Raw genomic sequence first — 15,182 nt, 5'->3', positions numbered from 1 at the left:
TCTCAACCAATACCAAAAGATTGAAATTATCCCCTGCATATTCTCAGACCACAACGCTCTGAAATTGGAACTCAACCACAAGGAAAAATTTGGAAGAAACTCAAACACTTGGAGACTAAGAACCATCCTGCTCAGGAATGATTCGATAAACCAGGAAATCAAAAATCAAATTAAACAATTTATGGAGACCAATGAGAATGAAAATACAACAGTCCAAAACCTATGGGATACTGCAAAGGCAGTCCTAAGGGGGAAATACATAGCCATCCAAGCCTCACTCAAAAGAATAGAAAAATCTAAAATGCAGTTTTTATATTCTCACCTCAAGAAGCTGGAACAGCAACAGAGGGACAGGCCTAATCCACGCACGAGGAAGCAGTTGACCAAAATTAGAGCTGAAATCAATCAAGCAGAAACCAGAAGTACAGTAGAACAGATCAACAGGACTAGAAGCTGGTTCTTTGAGAGAATCAATAAAATTGACAGACCACTGGCAAGACTTATCCAAAAGAAAAGAGAAAGGACCCAGATTATTAAAATTATGAACGAAAAAGGAGAGGTCACAACAAGCACCATTGAAATTGGAAGGATTATTAGAAATTTTTATCAACAGCTATATGCCAATAAACCAAGCAATCTGGAAGAGATGGAATCCTTCCTGGAAACCTATAAACTACCAAGATTGAAACCGGAAGAAATTGATTCCTTAAACAGGCCAATTAATTATGATGAAATTGAGTCAGTGATAAACAACCTTCCAAATAACAAAACTCCAGGCCCGGACGGTTTTCCTGGGGAATTCTACCAAACATTCAAAGAAGAAATAATACCTATTCTCCTAAAGCTATTTCAAAAAATAGAAACAGAAGGAAAGCTACCAAACTCATTCTATGAGGCCAATATTACCTTGATCCCCAAACCAGGCAAAGACCCCATCAAAAAGGAGAATTACAGACCGATTTCCCTAATGAATATGGACGCCAAAATCCTCAACAAGATACTTGCTAATAGAATCCAACAGTACATTAAAAGGATTATCCATCACGATCAAGTGGGATTCATACCTGGGATGCAAGCGTGGTTCAATATTCGCAAATCAATCAGCGTGATACATCATATCAACAAGAAAAGACTCAGGAACCATATGATCCTCTCAATCGATGCCGAAAAAGCATTTGACAAAATACAGCATCCTTTCCTGATTAAAACCCTTCAGAGTGTAGGAATAGAAGGTACATTTCTCAATCTCATAAAAGCCATCTATGAAAAGCCTACTGCAAATATTATTCTCAATGGGGAAAAGCTGGAAGCCTTTCCCTTAAGATCAGGAACACGACAAGGATGCCCACTCTCGCCACTATTATTCAACATAGTACTAGAAGTCCTTGCAACAGCAATAAGACGACAAAAAGGGATCAAAGGTATTCAAATCGGCAAAGAAGAAGTCAAAATGTCTCTCTTTGCAGATGACATGACCCTCGATATGGAAAACCCAAAAGAAGCCACTCCCAAACTATTAGAAGTTATAGAGCAATTCAGTAACATGGCGGGATACAAAATCAATGCTCAGAAATCAGTTGCATTTCTATACACGAATATCGAGACCGAAGAAAGAGAAATTAGGGAATCCATCCCATTTACAATAGCACCAAAAACCATATGTTACCTTGGAATTAACTTAACCAGAGACGTAAAGGACCTATATTCTAGAAACTATAAATCACTCTTGAAAGACATTGAGGAAGACATAAAAAGATGGAAAGATATTCCATGCTCATGGATCGGAAGAATTAACATAGTTAAAATGTCCATGCTACCCAGAGCAATCTACACTTTCAATGCTATCCCGATCAAAATACCGAGGACATTTTTCAAAGAACTGGAACAAACAGTCCTTAAATTTGTATGGAAACAGAAAAGGCCCCGAATCTCCAAGGAACTGTTGAAAAGGAAAAACAAAGCTGGGGGCATCACAATGCCGGATTTCGAGCTGTACTACAAAGCTGTGATCACAAAGACAGCATGGTACTGGCACAAAAACAGACACATAGACCAATGGAACAGAATAGAGAGCCCAGAAATGGACCCTCGGCTCTTTGGGCAACTAATATTTGATAAAGCAGGAAAAAACATCCGGTGGGAAAAAGACAGTCTCTTCAATAAATGGTGCTGGGAAAATTGGACAGCTACATGCAAGAGAATGAACCTTGACCACACCATACACAAAAATAAACTCCAAATGGATGAAAGACCTCTATGTGAGACAGGAATCCATCAAAATTCTAGAGGAGAACATAGGCAACAACCTCTACGACATCGGCCAAAGCAACCTTTTTCATGACACATCCCCAAAGGCAAGAGAAACAAAAGATAAAATGAATTTATGGGACTTCATCAAGATTAAAAGTTTCTGCACAGCCAAGGAAACAGTCAGAAAAACTAAGAGGCAGCCCACGGAATGGGAGAATATATTTGCAAATGACACTACAGATAAAGGACTGGTATCCAAGATCTACAAAGAACTTCTCAAACTCAATACACGAGAAACAAATAAACAAATCAAAAAATGGGCAGAAGATATGAACAGACATTTTTCCAATGAAGACATACAAATGGCTAACAGACACATGAAAAAATGTTCAAAATCATTAGCCATCAAGGAAATTCAAATCAAAACCACACTGAGATACCACCTTACGCCAGTTAGAATGGCAAAAATAGACAAGGCAAGAAACAACAATTGTTGGAGAGGATGTGGAGAAAGGGGATCCCTCCTACATTGTTGGTGGGAATGCAAGTTGGTATAGCCACTGTGGAAAACAGTGTGGAGGTCCCTTAAAAAGTTAAAAATTGAGCTACCCTATGATCCAGCCATTGCACTACTGGGTATTTACCCCAAAGATACAGACGTAGTGAAGAGAAGGGCCATATGCACCCCAATGTTCATAGCAGCAATGTCCACAATAGCTAAATCGTGGAAGGAGCCAAGATGCCCTTCAACAGATGACTGGATTAAGAAGTTGTGGTCCATATATACAATGGAATATTACTCAGCTATCAGAAAGAACGAGTTCTCAACATTTGCTACAACATGGATGGCACTGGAGGAGATAATGCTAAGTGAAATAAGTCAAGCAGAGAAAGACAACTATCATATGATTTCTCTCATCTATGGAACATAAGAACTAGGATGATCGGTAGGGGAAGAAAGGGATAAAGAAAGGGGGGGTAATCAGAAGGGGGAATGAACCATGAGAGACTATGGACTATGAGAAACAAATTGAGGACTTCAGAGGGGAGGGGGGTGGGGGAATGGGATAGACCGGTGATGGGTAGTAAGGAGGGCACGTATTGCATGGTGCACTGGGTGTTATACACAACTAATGAATCATTGAGCCTTACATCGGAAACCGGGGATGTACTGTATGGTGACTAACATAATATAATAAAAAATCATTAAAAAAAAAAAAAAAAGAAAGTCCTCTGCTGAAATTCTAGTGCCGTGAGGCCACCGGCAAGTTCTGATCTCCTCCAGGCACCAGGTCCTCCATGTGTAAAGTGAGAGACCTACGGTTGGTGTTTACACAGAATGTCCAGTACTGGGTCTGGCACGTTGGTCGAGTAGGCACTCAGCCAATGGCAGGTGTTCCTGTGGTTCTGTTGGACTGTTTGTTCCCACGTAACGAACCTCCCAGCAGGTTATACTGCCAATAGATGGACTATTTCTGTGCAACAGAGTTAAATAGGCCCAAATTTGGCCCTGATGTCATGAATCAGCAGAGACCTGGAAATGTAAGATATTTGTTGGGCAACTGTGCGTTTGTTGTAAATTTTATGTTGAGCCCTTTATCATATAGGAGCATGGCAGCTTTATTAATTAATAGCTACAGCTGGCCTGAAGTCAAAACCAACTCCCTGGGTGCTTTTAAGTATATATAAATTATCAAATGATGTTGTAAATAACCTTGACTGGCTCACTAAGAGTTTAAAAATGAAGTACTTTAACTCAGTGGAGAGAGGATGAATACCACCAAACGATAATTGGAATTTTTGTTGGCATTTCATGGAGAGCTCAGACCTCCAGGTTGACCGGTTGAGGATGAGAGCTGTCTGTCCAAACGGGAAGCCCCCGAGCATCCTTGTCACAGCATTTAGCCTTATCTAATGACATGGGAGGTGGAACTGTCTAGCAGGGGAGGGGTTGTGCACTGTGTAAGAGTAGGGGGTCTTTAGATCAACAACCCCGGGCTCATCTCTGCCCCTGCTGTTTGTTCACCTTCTTATCTTGAGCGAATGACTGATACCTTCTGATTTTGGTTCTTCATCTGCAAAAATCATAGTCCATACTTCAAAAGACCGCTGTGAGGCTTAAATGAAGGGAAGCACATGAAAGATTTGGCACGGTGGGTGGCATTCGATACATAGCAGCTCTTATCACTGTCATTATAATCATTATGATATCAGATCCAGGGACTCATTCGAGGCCAGAGGAGGTTCAAGGGAAAAGGAGATGTAAGAATTATTCGAAAAGAAAAAACCAGAAGAACTGAATGTATACTCGAATCTACTCTAACTGATTGGCTTAACATACTAATTCGGCATAGGTTGGGAGGTGGCTGTGTGTCTTTCTGCATTCTGACCACATTCTCCACATGAACATTTTTCACCTTAGAAAACTGCTTAGTGTGATCATCACGGGAAGGTCGAAGACCTACCGAATGACAATTTATAACCTTGTGACTAAAGTGGGCATACAGCAGAGGATGGTTCCCTCCTTTCCTTGTTTTCCTTTTGGAATTTTATTCTGTAAGGTACAAAAATATGCCCCCGAGCTGCGCTTTCTCCTCGTGTGCACAGCAGGTGTCATAACACTGCAGACGATTCCAGTCTAGCTGCTGAAGTCGGGTTGGTTATCGACCGATCCTCTCACGTGCTGCTTCACGTGTCTGAGGGCGAGGATCCCGAGCTCAGTAGCAAAGCAGGGGCGGGAGGCTGGGAGAGCCGCCAGGCAGGCCTGCCATCCCCACACGTATAGTTTCTGGGGGCTGCTGAACAAAGTTACACACACACACACACACACACACACACACACACACACACAGTGGCTTAAACAACAGAAATTTGTTGTTTTATAGTTCTGGAAGCTGGACATCTGAAATCAAGGCGTTGGCAGGGGCCATGCTCCTTCTGAAACCAATGGGGAATCCTCCCTGGCCTCTTCCTTGCTTCTGATGGTTTGCCCGCTAGCAATCTTTGGAGCTCTGTGGCTTGTTAAATACATCACCCCAATCCTCTGGCTTCACGTGGCGTGCTCCCGGTGTCTCTTCGTATTGTCTTCCCCCTGTGTGTGTCTGTCTCCGTGTCCAAATTTCCCCCTTTTATAAGGCTACCAGGCCCACTGGGTTAGGGCCCACCCGTCAGACTTCATTTTAACCTGATTAACTCTGTAAAGACCTTATTTCCAAATAAGGTCATGTTCTGACGGATTGGGGGTTAGGGCTTCAAGGTATGTTTTTAATGTTTTTTATGGAACGACATAATTCACCCCCACACACCAGGGGTCCTCATATGTAGACTGGGTGGCTCTCTGAGGCTCTATGTACAGTTCTGGCACTTGAGAGAGGCCAACAGGCATGGGAAAAATTTAACTGTCTCTCCAACCACGGGGCCATATATTTCAATTTCTTAAAATTTCAATTTCTTTTTTTTAAAAAAGATTTTATTTATTTATTCGACAGAGAGAGAGACAGCCAGCGAGAGAGGGAACACAAGCAGGGGAAGTGGGAGAGGAAGAAGCAGGCTCCTAGCGGAGGAGTAGGGGCTCGATCCCATAACGCCGGGATCACACCCTGAGCTGAAGGCAGACACCCAACCGCTGTGCCACCCAGGCGCCCCAAAATCTCAATTTCTTAAAATGACAATTTCTTGTCATATTGTGAAGAGCACACTGTATTGCATTTTTTATGTCCACAATGTACATTTGCAAAGGGTAAATATCTACAATTCACTATACATTTTGTAATCCTGTTCTGGCACTTCGATTACCGTGGGAGCCTCAACAAATGAAAGTGGTCACAGTCCATGAGCATGAGTTGTGTCTGCTCATGACTGAACAGGATTTGCTTTTCAAGGATTTATCCCAGGGAGGCAACCCCCTTCCTTTCATGTTTGCTTCCAATGAAGAAACATCCAAAAAACCCAGAAGACCCAGAAGAATATAGGCCAAACATTGTTGTTCAGATCAATCCCGGGGAGAGGGGACCCAGGAGTTGAGAAGAATCCCGAGTGCTTGTGTGTGTCAGGCACTCTGTTGAGTGCCTTCCCTACATTATGGAGCCTTGAACGCATTGTTGGGAAATTTAATGGAATTTAATTACATTTAGTGGTGAAAAACTGGTCACTTGTAACTTTATTGACTATAACTTTGAGAATAAATATGGAGAGATTGCTCTTTTCAAATTCTTGGTTACTTAAGAACTTAACATTCTGACTTCCCCCCCCTTTGCTGCTTTACTTGATTGCTTGGTATGACGTATCATTTTCACGGTTTCTCTGCTTCTTGTTCTAAGCGTCCAGAAACAGGATTGAAGAGGAAGTCAGTTTCTGCCTTCCTAACACCTGACATGGATTGGAATAATGGCCAGTTGGCTGTATTTAAACAATGAATACATTATTTGTGCCTTTTATTGAAGCATGTGCGTGTTTCAACACTGTGTGAAAATGTCCTTGTGTATCCTATTTTTACATTTGCTTTGAAACTTCCTAGTCCTTGAGGTATTTTTATGGTCAGGCACATATGCATGCAATGATTGTATGGCCACCCTTGGATTATGTATTGCATCTAATGAAATTAGCTTTTTTGCTCACCCCTGGGCAACCTTTGGAAATAAGACAATAGTCTCAGTTGTTTGTTTCCTGGAGAAATGTTAATGATTAACTTAAAAAAGGAAGAATTTCTTTTACCCACTGCCTAATTTTTCATAATTCCGTACAATTGCCGTGTACCTTATCTTTGTTTAATATATCCCATGCAAGATATTAACTTGTATAACACTGGTGTACATGAATTTTTGGCGGAGGAGAAAGCACTACCATACCTAAAGACTTTAGTTCTTTCCCGTTGGGGTGATTGTTTTTTTATATTAAGCCTTGTCCACAGCCAGAACATGTTGAGTTCAGGCTTTGCTTTAATGGTTGTAAGATAAAGCATCAATCTGATTTATTTGGATACTAACTACCTTTTGCCCGAATCCACATAACAGCTAATGTTTTCCACATGTGCCCAGCAGATCTTTACTGGTGTACTCCAGCGCGATGTGAAATACGAAAGACATGAGTGTTGCTGCAACTAAGAGTTTTGTGGCATGTGGGGAGTCAGGACAGGCCTCGGTGGGCCTTGGGAGATGCCTACCTACTGTCTTGCTGCGGCCCAGCATTTGGCTTTTAACCATGGCTGTCTGCAGGGTAATTAGTGGCAGGTTGGGTCCTCTGTTGGACTCGGCAGATGGGTCTCTGGGCTAACCCAACGGCCTTCCCTAGCAGGCTGGGCTGAAGTTTGCTGGCCTAATGGCTTGATGTCTGAATGCTAGAAGCATAGCACTGAGCCTTGTATCTTTACCACCTTTTTCATTTGCCTAACGGTACTATTAGGCAGGTACAAGTATTCTCTCCTATTTTATCACGAGGAAACTGAAGGGCAGAGAGGTTAAATGCCGTGGTCACAGAGATAGCAAATGATGGAGGGCAGATGTGAAACCTGGCAGTCTGACTCCAGGTCCCCATTTGTTTGGGGTTAGCTCTTAAAGTTCCTGAGGGAGGCTGTAGGATCGAGTGGGAAAGAGCTGGGCTTTCTGTATAGACAGCCTTGGGGTCAAATCCCAATTCTGTACTTAATATGGGGGTGTCTTTGAATCCATTATTTAGCCTATCTGGGTTTCAATGGCATCATTTGCAAAGTGGGGATGCTGGGAGGATTAAATGAGAGAATCCATGTTAATACCCAGCCTGCCAACTAAGTGTCCAAAAATGCCAGCTCGTTTTCCTTCAAACTGCTGGCTTAGATTCCTTCCAGCACCTTCAGCAGGTCTCCCAATGTGGTGCTTATTCGTGCTCGGAATGGCTCCTCTGTCACGCTGCAAAGCTACCTTTGCTCGAATAGATGCTTCTCACATTTGGGGCCTTGGCCAAAGTTCCATTAGTTTTGTTTCCCTTCAAGCAGAGGTAAATCCATGCAGACATCCTCCTTTTAAGCACCGAGGGCTGCATCTGTTTTAGACCAAAAATAATACCTTGTGATTGGAAATGTTTCAGTAACATTATTTGTATGTTTTATTGAAGCAGAGGTTACAATTATTAGCGACACCAGGAATGTCAGACATTTAAACACAGTTTTGACTTCTCCAGAGCAAACCACATCCCTGTGCAATTATTAGTTTATCTAAATACCTTCCATCCGAACCCTAAACCGGAGGTGGCCTCTGGGGGAGGTGGTCCCTCTGAGGACACACTGTGCACTGCGTTGTCAGTGCAGGCAGACAAACCTGCAACTCAGCTGGGGCTTGCGACAAGGTGACTCGGTTCTATTAGCTGGTAATTTGCTACCTGGCTTGGGTCACTTCCTAGTCACTGCCAATTTGGCTAGGTTATTCCAACTCCCTGTTTGAAGCTGACCTTAGGAATTTAAAAGAATTAAAAACAAGGTTTTCCTTCCCTTGGAGTCCACCCCTTCCGTCACATGATTTCTCTATAGCATCCATTTCAGCCAGCCACTCACAACCCAACATCTGCGCACGAGAGGGAAACACAAACAATTCAAAAACCAGCCTGTCCTTCAAAGCCTCAGAATCTCACTTCCAGCTGTGGGCTAAACCTGTTTGTTGTTATTTTTGCTTATTTCATTTTAACAATAGTCTTTAAACAGAAAGTGACCGTAGTGCCTTTTAAATTTGAGGTAAGTAATCAGAATGGGCAGCCATGTTGTGTTACTAGAGAAGTGAATTAGGTTTCCTTTGAAAAGGGCATACTTACCACCTGATCTATGATATAGGAATTACGATCTCCACTTACAGACGAGGAACCAAGGCTCACAGAGAGTAAAGCATTTGTATATGATCACACAGAGATGCAAGGGCCAGCATTTGAACCACGTCCGTGCCATCCACAGCCTATAGTTTTTCAGCCATTTCCTGCAGCTGAAACGTGGGAGAAGCAAAGAGGCAATGCTTGCAACTCAACCACGGACCCTAAACACATGTCACAGAGTCATGGACTCTGACTGGCTGATGTTTGTTGTTGTTTTAAATCTGTCTATTCTCACTTAAAAATTAAGCATTTAGGGAGCCCCTGGGTGGCTCAGTCGGTTGGGTGTCTGACTTTGGCTCAGGTTGTAATCTTGGGGTCCTGGGATTGAGCCCCGTGAGAGGATCCCCACTCAGTGGGGAGTCTGCTTGTCCCTCTGCCCCTCCCTCTGCTTGTGTGCCCTCTCTCTCAAATAAATAAATAAATAAATAAAATCTTTGAGAAAAAAGAAGAAACAAATGAAGCATTTAGTTGGATCAATCTTCGAGTTGCTGGTATACTTACGTTCAACAGGAAGTTGTTGAGTGTGCCGCATACTGCTTTGGGAGATGGGCAGACATTCTCGGGAACCAAGGAGATGATGAGGAGCTACTGAGGACATCTAAGCTGGAGTGTGAGGGGAACCTAGTTGAGGTTTGGGGAGGTGGTAGACAGCAGTATGAAGAATGGATCGGGAGAAGGACTGAAGATGAGACACTTCAGAGGGTGTTTTTCTGGCCCAGATAAGAAATCATGAGGGTCTGACCAATACTCTCTCACACTAAAATTAAAGAACAACTGAGACCTTCTGTGGGTTGATGTACTAGGTGGGATTTCTTAGTAAGCAGTTTCAATATTGGCCAAGTTTTTCTCTTTTGTTATGTCTCCCATTCCAGCTGCTTGGCAGAGTTCCATTCTGGAGTACGGCCTCTCCAAGACCTAACTCATTTGGTGCTGGGGGCAGAAGTGGCATCTTGGATTACAGAGGGATGTGTTAGCGAGAGCCTTACCCTCTGGATGGATGGATGGATGGATGAAACAACCCTACCCACTGAGAAACTCTATATAGCTTATTGGCTGGAGCAGAGGAAGCAACAGAAGAGTCTTGGTGAGAGGTAAGATGACGTCTAGATCAGAAAGGCTCATCAAGGCCATATTACAGAGGCTCAACCATACACCATCATGTGATGTGGAGCCACAAAGAGGTTTTAAGCCAATTTGGGTGGAAGGGTGGAGTAATGTGCACATTTTCATTTTATAAAGATCCCCCAGACAGAACTGGGGGCAGCACAACCAGTGAGAGACTATACAATAATCCTTGTGAGGATAATGAAAGCCTGAACTAAGTTAGTATTCGCGGTAAAGGGCGAGGATGGAAGTGAGAGATGATAAGGACCTAGAATCCGCTGATCTCGGTGACTGGCTGTATGTGGTGTGAGAAGTGGAGTGTGAGAGGGATCCTGGTATCTCCAGAGTTCTAGATTGGGTGATGTTGATCTTCCCGGAGATGTAGGACAGGGAAGGAGGAGTTGCCCCGGGAAGATGGTCAGGAGCTTGGTTTGGGGCTGTTCCATTTGATGGTCTGTGGGACCCCCAAGTGGAGCTAGAGGCCGAGGAAGCAGTTACATGGATGGGGCTCAATCTCACGGAAGAACCTCTGGGTGGAGATCCTCTGAGCACAGGTGTCAGTTGAAGAAAGAGGATGAGATTGTCAGGACAAGAGTGAAGAAAAAGAACCAGATCGTTAGCAGCCAGTTTTAGGAGAAAGGATGTAAAATCTCTCCTGCTTGCCTCCTTAAAGCCACTCTGTTTGGGGGAGTGGGATGTGTACAATAAGCCTGAGGTTCAAACAGCAGAGAATTAGGTTCAACTCTCAGGTGCCTGGTTCATTCATTCTTTATTATTGCAGGTTTTTAAAAAATCTTAAATCTTCAACCCAAATGTACCAAATCAACTTTAAAATTTAAAAAATCTTTATTACTCTCATCACTTGACTCTACTCAACCTCTTCTATCACAACCCCTGCAGAATATTTGAGAAGCCATGTCATTAGACATCTGATGCTTCATTCCAGATGTCATTCATTCATCCAGTCATTCTTTCTTGCATTTATTTGTCCAATTTTCCTACTAAACATTTATCGAGCACCTCTTATGTGTCAAGCGCTGTTCAGACCCTGGGGTTGTAGTGGTCCCTAATATCATGGAGTTTACATGATGGTGGAGATAGATTGCTCTTAAAACAAATATTTTAGCACGTCCACTGAAACATTGCCATATACCTCATTATCGCATGAATTTAATTTAAAAGAAAAAAAATATTGGTAGAATTTTGACATGTGTGCAAGTAGTAATGGATTTCTGGGCCCCTTTACAGTACATTTCCATTGTTAAATTTTTTGGACTCTATTGACCCCTCAGGTGAACAGGCAGGTGCCTTTGATTTTGTTGTTGTTGTTGTCGTTGCTGTTGTATGGTTCCTGAACAGACGCCCCAACCTCCTCCCCTATTAGCTGTTGCCTCTGGATCAGGTGAATGAGGAAACAAGCTATCACGTTATAAGACGGCTCAGACACTCTGTCCTCGGGCCAGAGTGAGGCTCCTGGGCATGTGATTGCCATCTACTTGGGTTTGAAAGCGCTCTTGCTCCCCAGGAATGCCCTTCTTGGAGCAGCGGGAGCTCAGAATGTGGAACGGACTTGACTTGCTCACCCAGGTGTATTCAAGCAGTCTCTTCCTTAGAAACACCCACATGAAGTCCTGTGAAAACAAAGTTCTTCAAATCACAGAGTCAGGTGATCATACATTGAGGCAGTTGGGCCAGTCAAAACTGCACATGATGAATGAATAATTCGAGAGCTTCTTTCTAAAAGTGACGGGTTTTTAAATGGCCACCATATGGGGGCAGGCAGGTGGCTGGCAAAGGTTCCTGTCCTGCTTTTGCTAGACAGGCTGCCCTCCAGCATGCTGTCAATGAAGGGCACTGATACAAAGTGATTCCTGAAGCCTCTTGCCAGGCTGTGTCTTGACAGAGGACAGTCCTGCCTGAGCAGGCGGCAGGTGCTGGACCGGGCTGAGCCCCGAGCTCGCCCGCAGTTACGCTGTCAGCCTCTCTCAGCTCTAATGCTTCGTGACAACTGTCTACCTGGACTATGATAATGGCAGAAAACCTCTGCAGAATTGATGGGGGATTTCACACAGAAGAGTGGCTTCTCGTGTTACGTGAGGCAGAACACTCTGGTTCTCTTTGCCAGTGGGAGACAGAAGGTTAGGGTCAGGACCTGGGCAGTGGTGTAGCTTCGAAAATCCAAATCTGCTGTTGACTCCAGCTCCTCGCTGGCTCTGCATGTCACATACATTTGCTTGCTCGCAAATGCATGAGCCTCAGCTGCCTTGAAAAAATGTCACCAAAAGATTGTCTTTCAACTGGATTCCACATGACATGAAGTAACATAGAAGGCTGACAATAAATGTAATGAGTCAATGCTTCCACTGTGGATCAAGGAGGAGAAAATCCCACGTTGTCCTCGGTTGTCTGGATCAAGCTGAATGTTTTGCGTGAATTATACAGCTGACTGAAGCTTATTCAGCAGTTCATAGTCAACCATTTCTGCCTTGCCACTTAATATCTCTCTTCTGTGCGGATCAAAAGCACACTTTATCTCAAACCTCTGTTGTCACTGGGCTCATTAAAATTATTAAAACTAAATGAAATGGACTTCGTTGTTTTGTTCCCTAGCCTGTAGGGGTGGAAAAGATACAGCTCACCTAAGAGACCTTGAAGAGCTAGTGACAATCAAGGAAGTAAAATATTAAACCCCAGTTCTTGGAAAATCAAATGAAATAGTGCACGTGCAGGACTGATCAAGATGCCTCAGTGACTGGTAGCTTTCATTATTTATCATTATAAACAATTATCATTTTACTAGGATTCGGGACATTTCTGTCGTTGTTCAAATGCTGCTGCTAATTTCTCTTCCTCTCATCTTTGTGGCTACAGAGGTGGGAAAGGGGCAGCAGGCGGGTTGCTTTGTATACACATTTCCGTTAGATTCTGGGTAACTGTGTGAATGTGTGGGGCATGCTTGCAAATGGCAAATAGACCTCGCCTATGTCTGGAGAGTACGCCAACCTTAAAGCACAAGAGACGTCAGGCTTTTTCTAACACTAGATCATTGATAGACTGTGTGATTCTGCCATCAAGTTGAAAATGGACTCTCATGAAAACCTCTGCCTGAGTAAACCTTTCAAAGTGATATTTTCCTCTTCTTTCCTCATCTCTCCTCTCATTGGACACTCTCGGCATTCCAGAACCATCTGCACCACTGGGTTTGTCACGTCTGTCAGAGTATTATTTTCAAATAGGCAGTGGTGCACCTGTTGTGATGGCAAAGAATTTTAGAGGATTAAAAAAAAATTCCATGACATCCCGGATGTCAACATTTCCTACAGTGTTCACGGCTTTAAATACTGCTCTGGTACTTGTTTTATTTTCCCTTATGTTATTTAACACTTTTGGACATTACCGTATAGCACGTACTATGCTAAGCACTTTCCAAATGAGTCAATACTCATTTAACCTTCACAGAACTATCCTCTGATTTACTCCCTTTTACAGATGTTGGAACTCAGGCAACGAGAGCAAGCCACACACCCCAAGTCTATGTTCTTAATCCCTGTGCCACCTCTATATTCAGCGTTGCAGGGGGAGCCACGCTATATTTCAAAGCGTACATCAAGCTTTGAGGCTAATTTTTCCCATATGAATTTGGGTGTCTTGCAGGATATCTTACTAAACTTCAGAGAAGTTTTAATTTTGTAGTTTTCTCTTAAAAATTGGAAATTCCTCCTAATTGATTGTTTTAACTTCGAGCATTTCAACTTTTTTGAGTGTAAAAGAGTTTTCCTTAATATTAAAAGCTTTGTCATATTCCTTCCCTCCCCCCATACCCTCAGATAATTTTAAAAGAAAAAACAGGAAATAGCAGCCTCACACGTACTCATGACCACTATCTACCGCTGGGATTCCTGTAGGACACGCTCCGGCTGGGAGAAACTCAACCGCTTGAGGTCTGAGAGCCGTAAGAAGAAGGTCGGGACCTGGGGGGAGGGGCTGCAGGTGCAGGACACCCATGTTTCTACTGCCACTGATGGTGGGGAGCCTGGCCGCTGGGACCCTGGGAGGAGAAGGCAGATCCTGAGGCTGCCGCATGAGGCCCCTTGCTCTCTGCACAGAAGTCCTTGCTGGCTGCTGGCACTTCAAACACCAGCCTCCCGAAGGAGAAACTCCAACACTCTTTTTCACAGTCGGCCAATCTAGCACTGCCTTGGATTCTGGAAGCCTGAGCCGCATGGTACTAACGGACCCACTCCATGACGTGAGCTGACTGAGCAAGCAAAGGGGTCTTGATTACTTGAAGATGAAAGACCGAGCTGCCTTTTATGGGTGAAGATTTAAAGAAAGAAGAGAACTGGAAACACAACAACAACAACAAAACAAAAAAGAATTAAGGATGCTTTAGTAATGCTTTGGGAAATGATGAGATAGCAAAACCATAATTTTCAAATGAGAACAATTCCCGAGTGGAAGGGGAAAAGAATCCATACCACTGAAGCAAATTTGTGATCTGTAAGATCAAATGGAAGAACAATTTAGAGCAGATAGCAAAGAAACGAGGTGAAAGAAATAAAAATCATGAGTGAGAAGGTGGGATAAGAAATAAGAAAGACAAATCCAGGAACTCTCATAAGCAAATAGCCATGACCGAAGGAGAAAGAGTAAGAAATGGAAATGAGGCCGTAACAGTAGTGAGCGCGTGAACATAACCATGCGTGTGTGTGTGCCCACGTGTACGTGTATGCAGAAGAGCCTTCGCGAACAAACACTTGAATTCTCCGATTCAAAGGGGTCATCGAATCTCAAGAAGAATTAAAATTAAGAATGCTCTCAAGTAAGCATATAATTTCCCCTTCCTCCTCTGCGTTATGACCTAGTTTTGATGAGTACACTGAAGGAGGAAGATTTATTTTTCTGCCTTGCAAAGAAAAAATGCGGTTAGTTCCAGTGTGAAGCACTTTGTCACAAGGTGAGATTGCAGCAATGAACAGAACAGATTCAATTCCTGC

General features: G+C 43.3%; 1 protein-coding gene across 1 annotated transcript in view; it reads left to right on the top strand.

Annotated features, from left to right (window-relative positions):
- The window catches only part of SATB2 (SATB homeobox 2), a 217,613-nt gene extending 207,541 nt beyond the window's left edge, over positions 1 to 10,072 (top strand). Inside the window, exon 11 of the mRNA XM_045806409.1 lies at positions 9,954 to 10,072. Within this exon, the coding sequence (XP_045662365.1) occupies positions 9,954 to 10,055 (102 nt within the window). The 3' untranslated portion in view covers positions 10,056 to 10,072. The remainder of the gene's footprint in view (positions 1 to 9,953) is intronic.
- The last annotated feature ends 5,110 nt before the right edge of the window (positions 10,073 to 15,182 follow it).

Source organism: Ursus americanus, chromosome 1 (assembly GCF_024610735.1).
Source record: "Ursus americanus isolate L20-20 chromosome 1, mUrsAme1.1.p, whole genome shotgun sequence".
Classification (NCBI taxonomy): domain Eukaryota; kingdom Metazoa; phylum Chordata; class Mammalia; order Carnivora; family Ursidae; genus Ursus; species Ursus americanus.
Note: the sequence above shows the minus strand (reverse complement) of the source record. Positions and strands in the feature narration are given on the sequence as shown.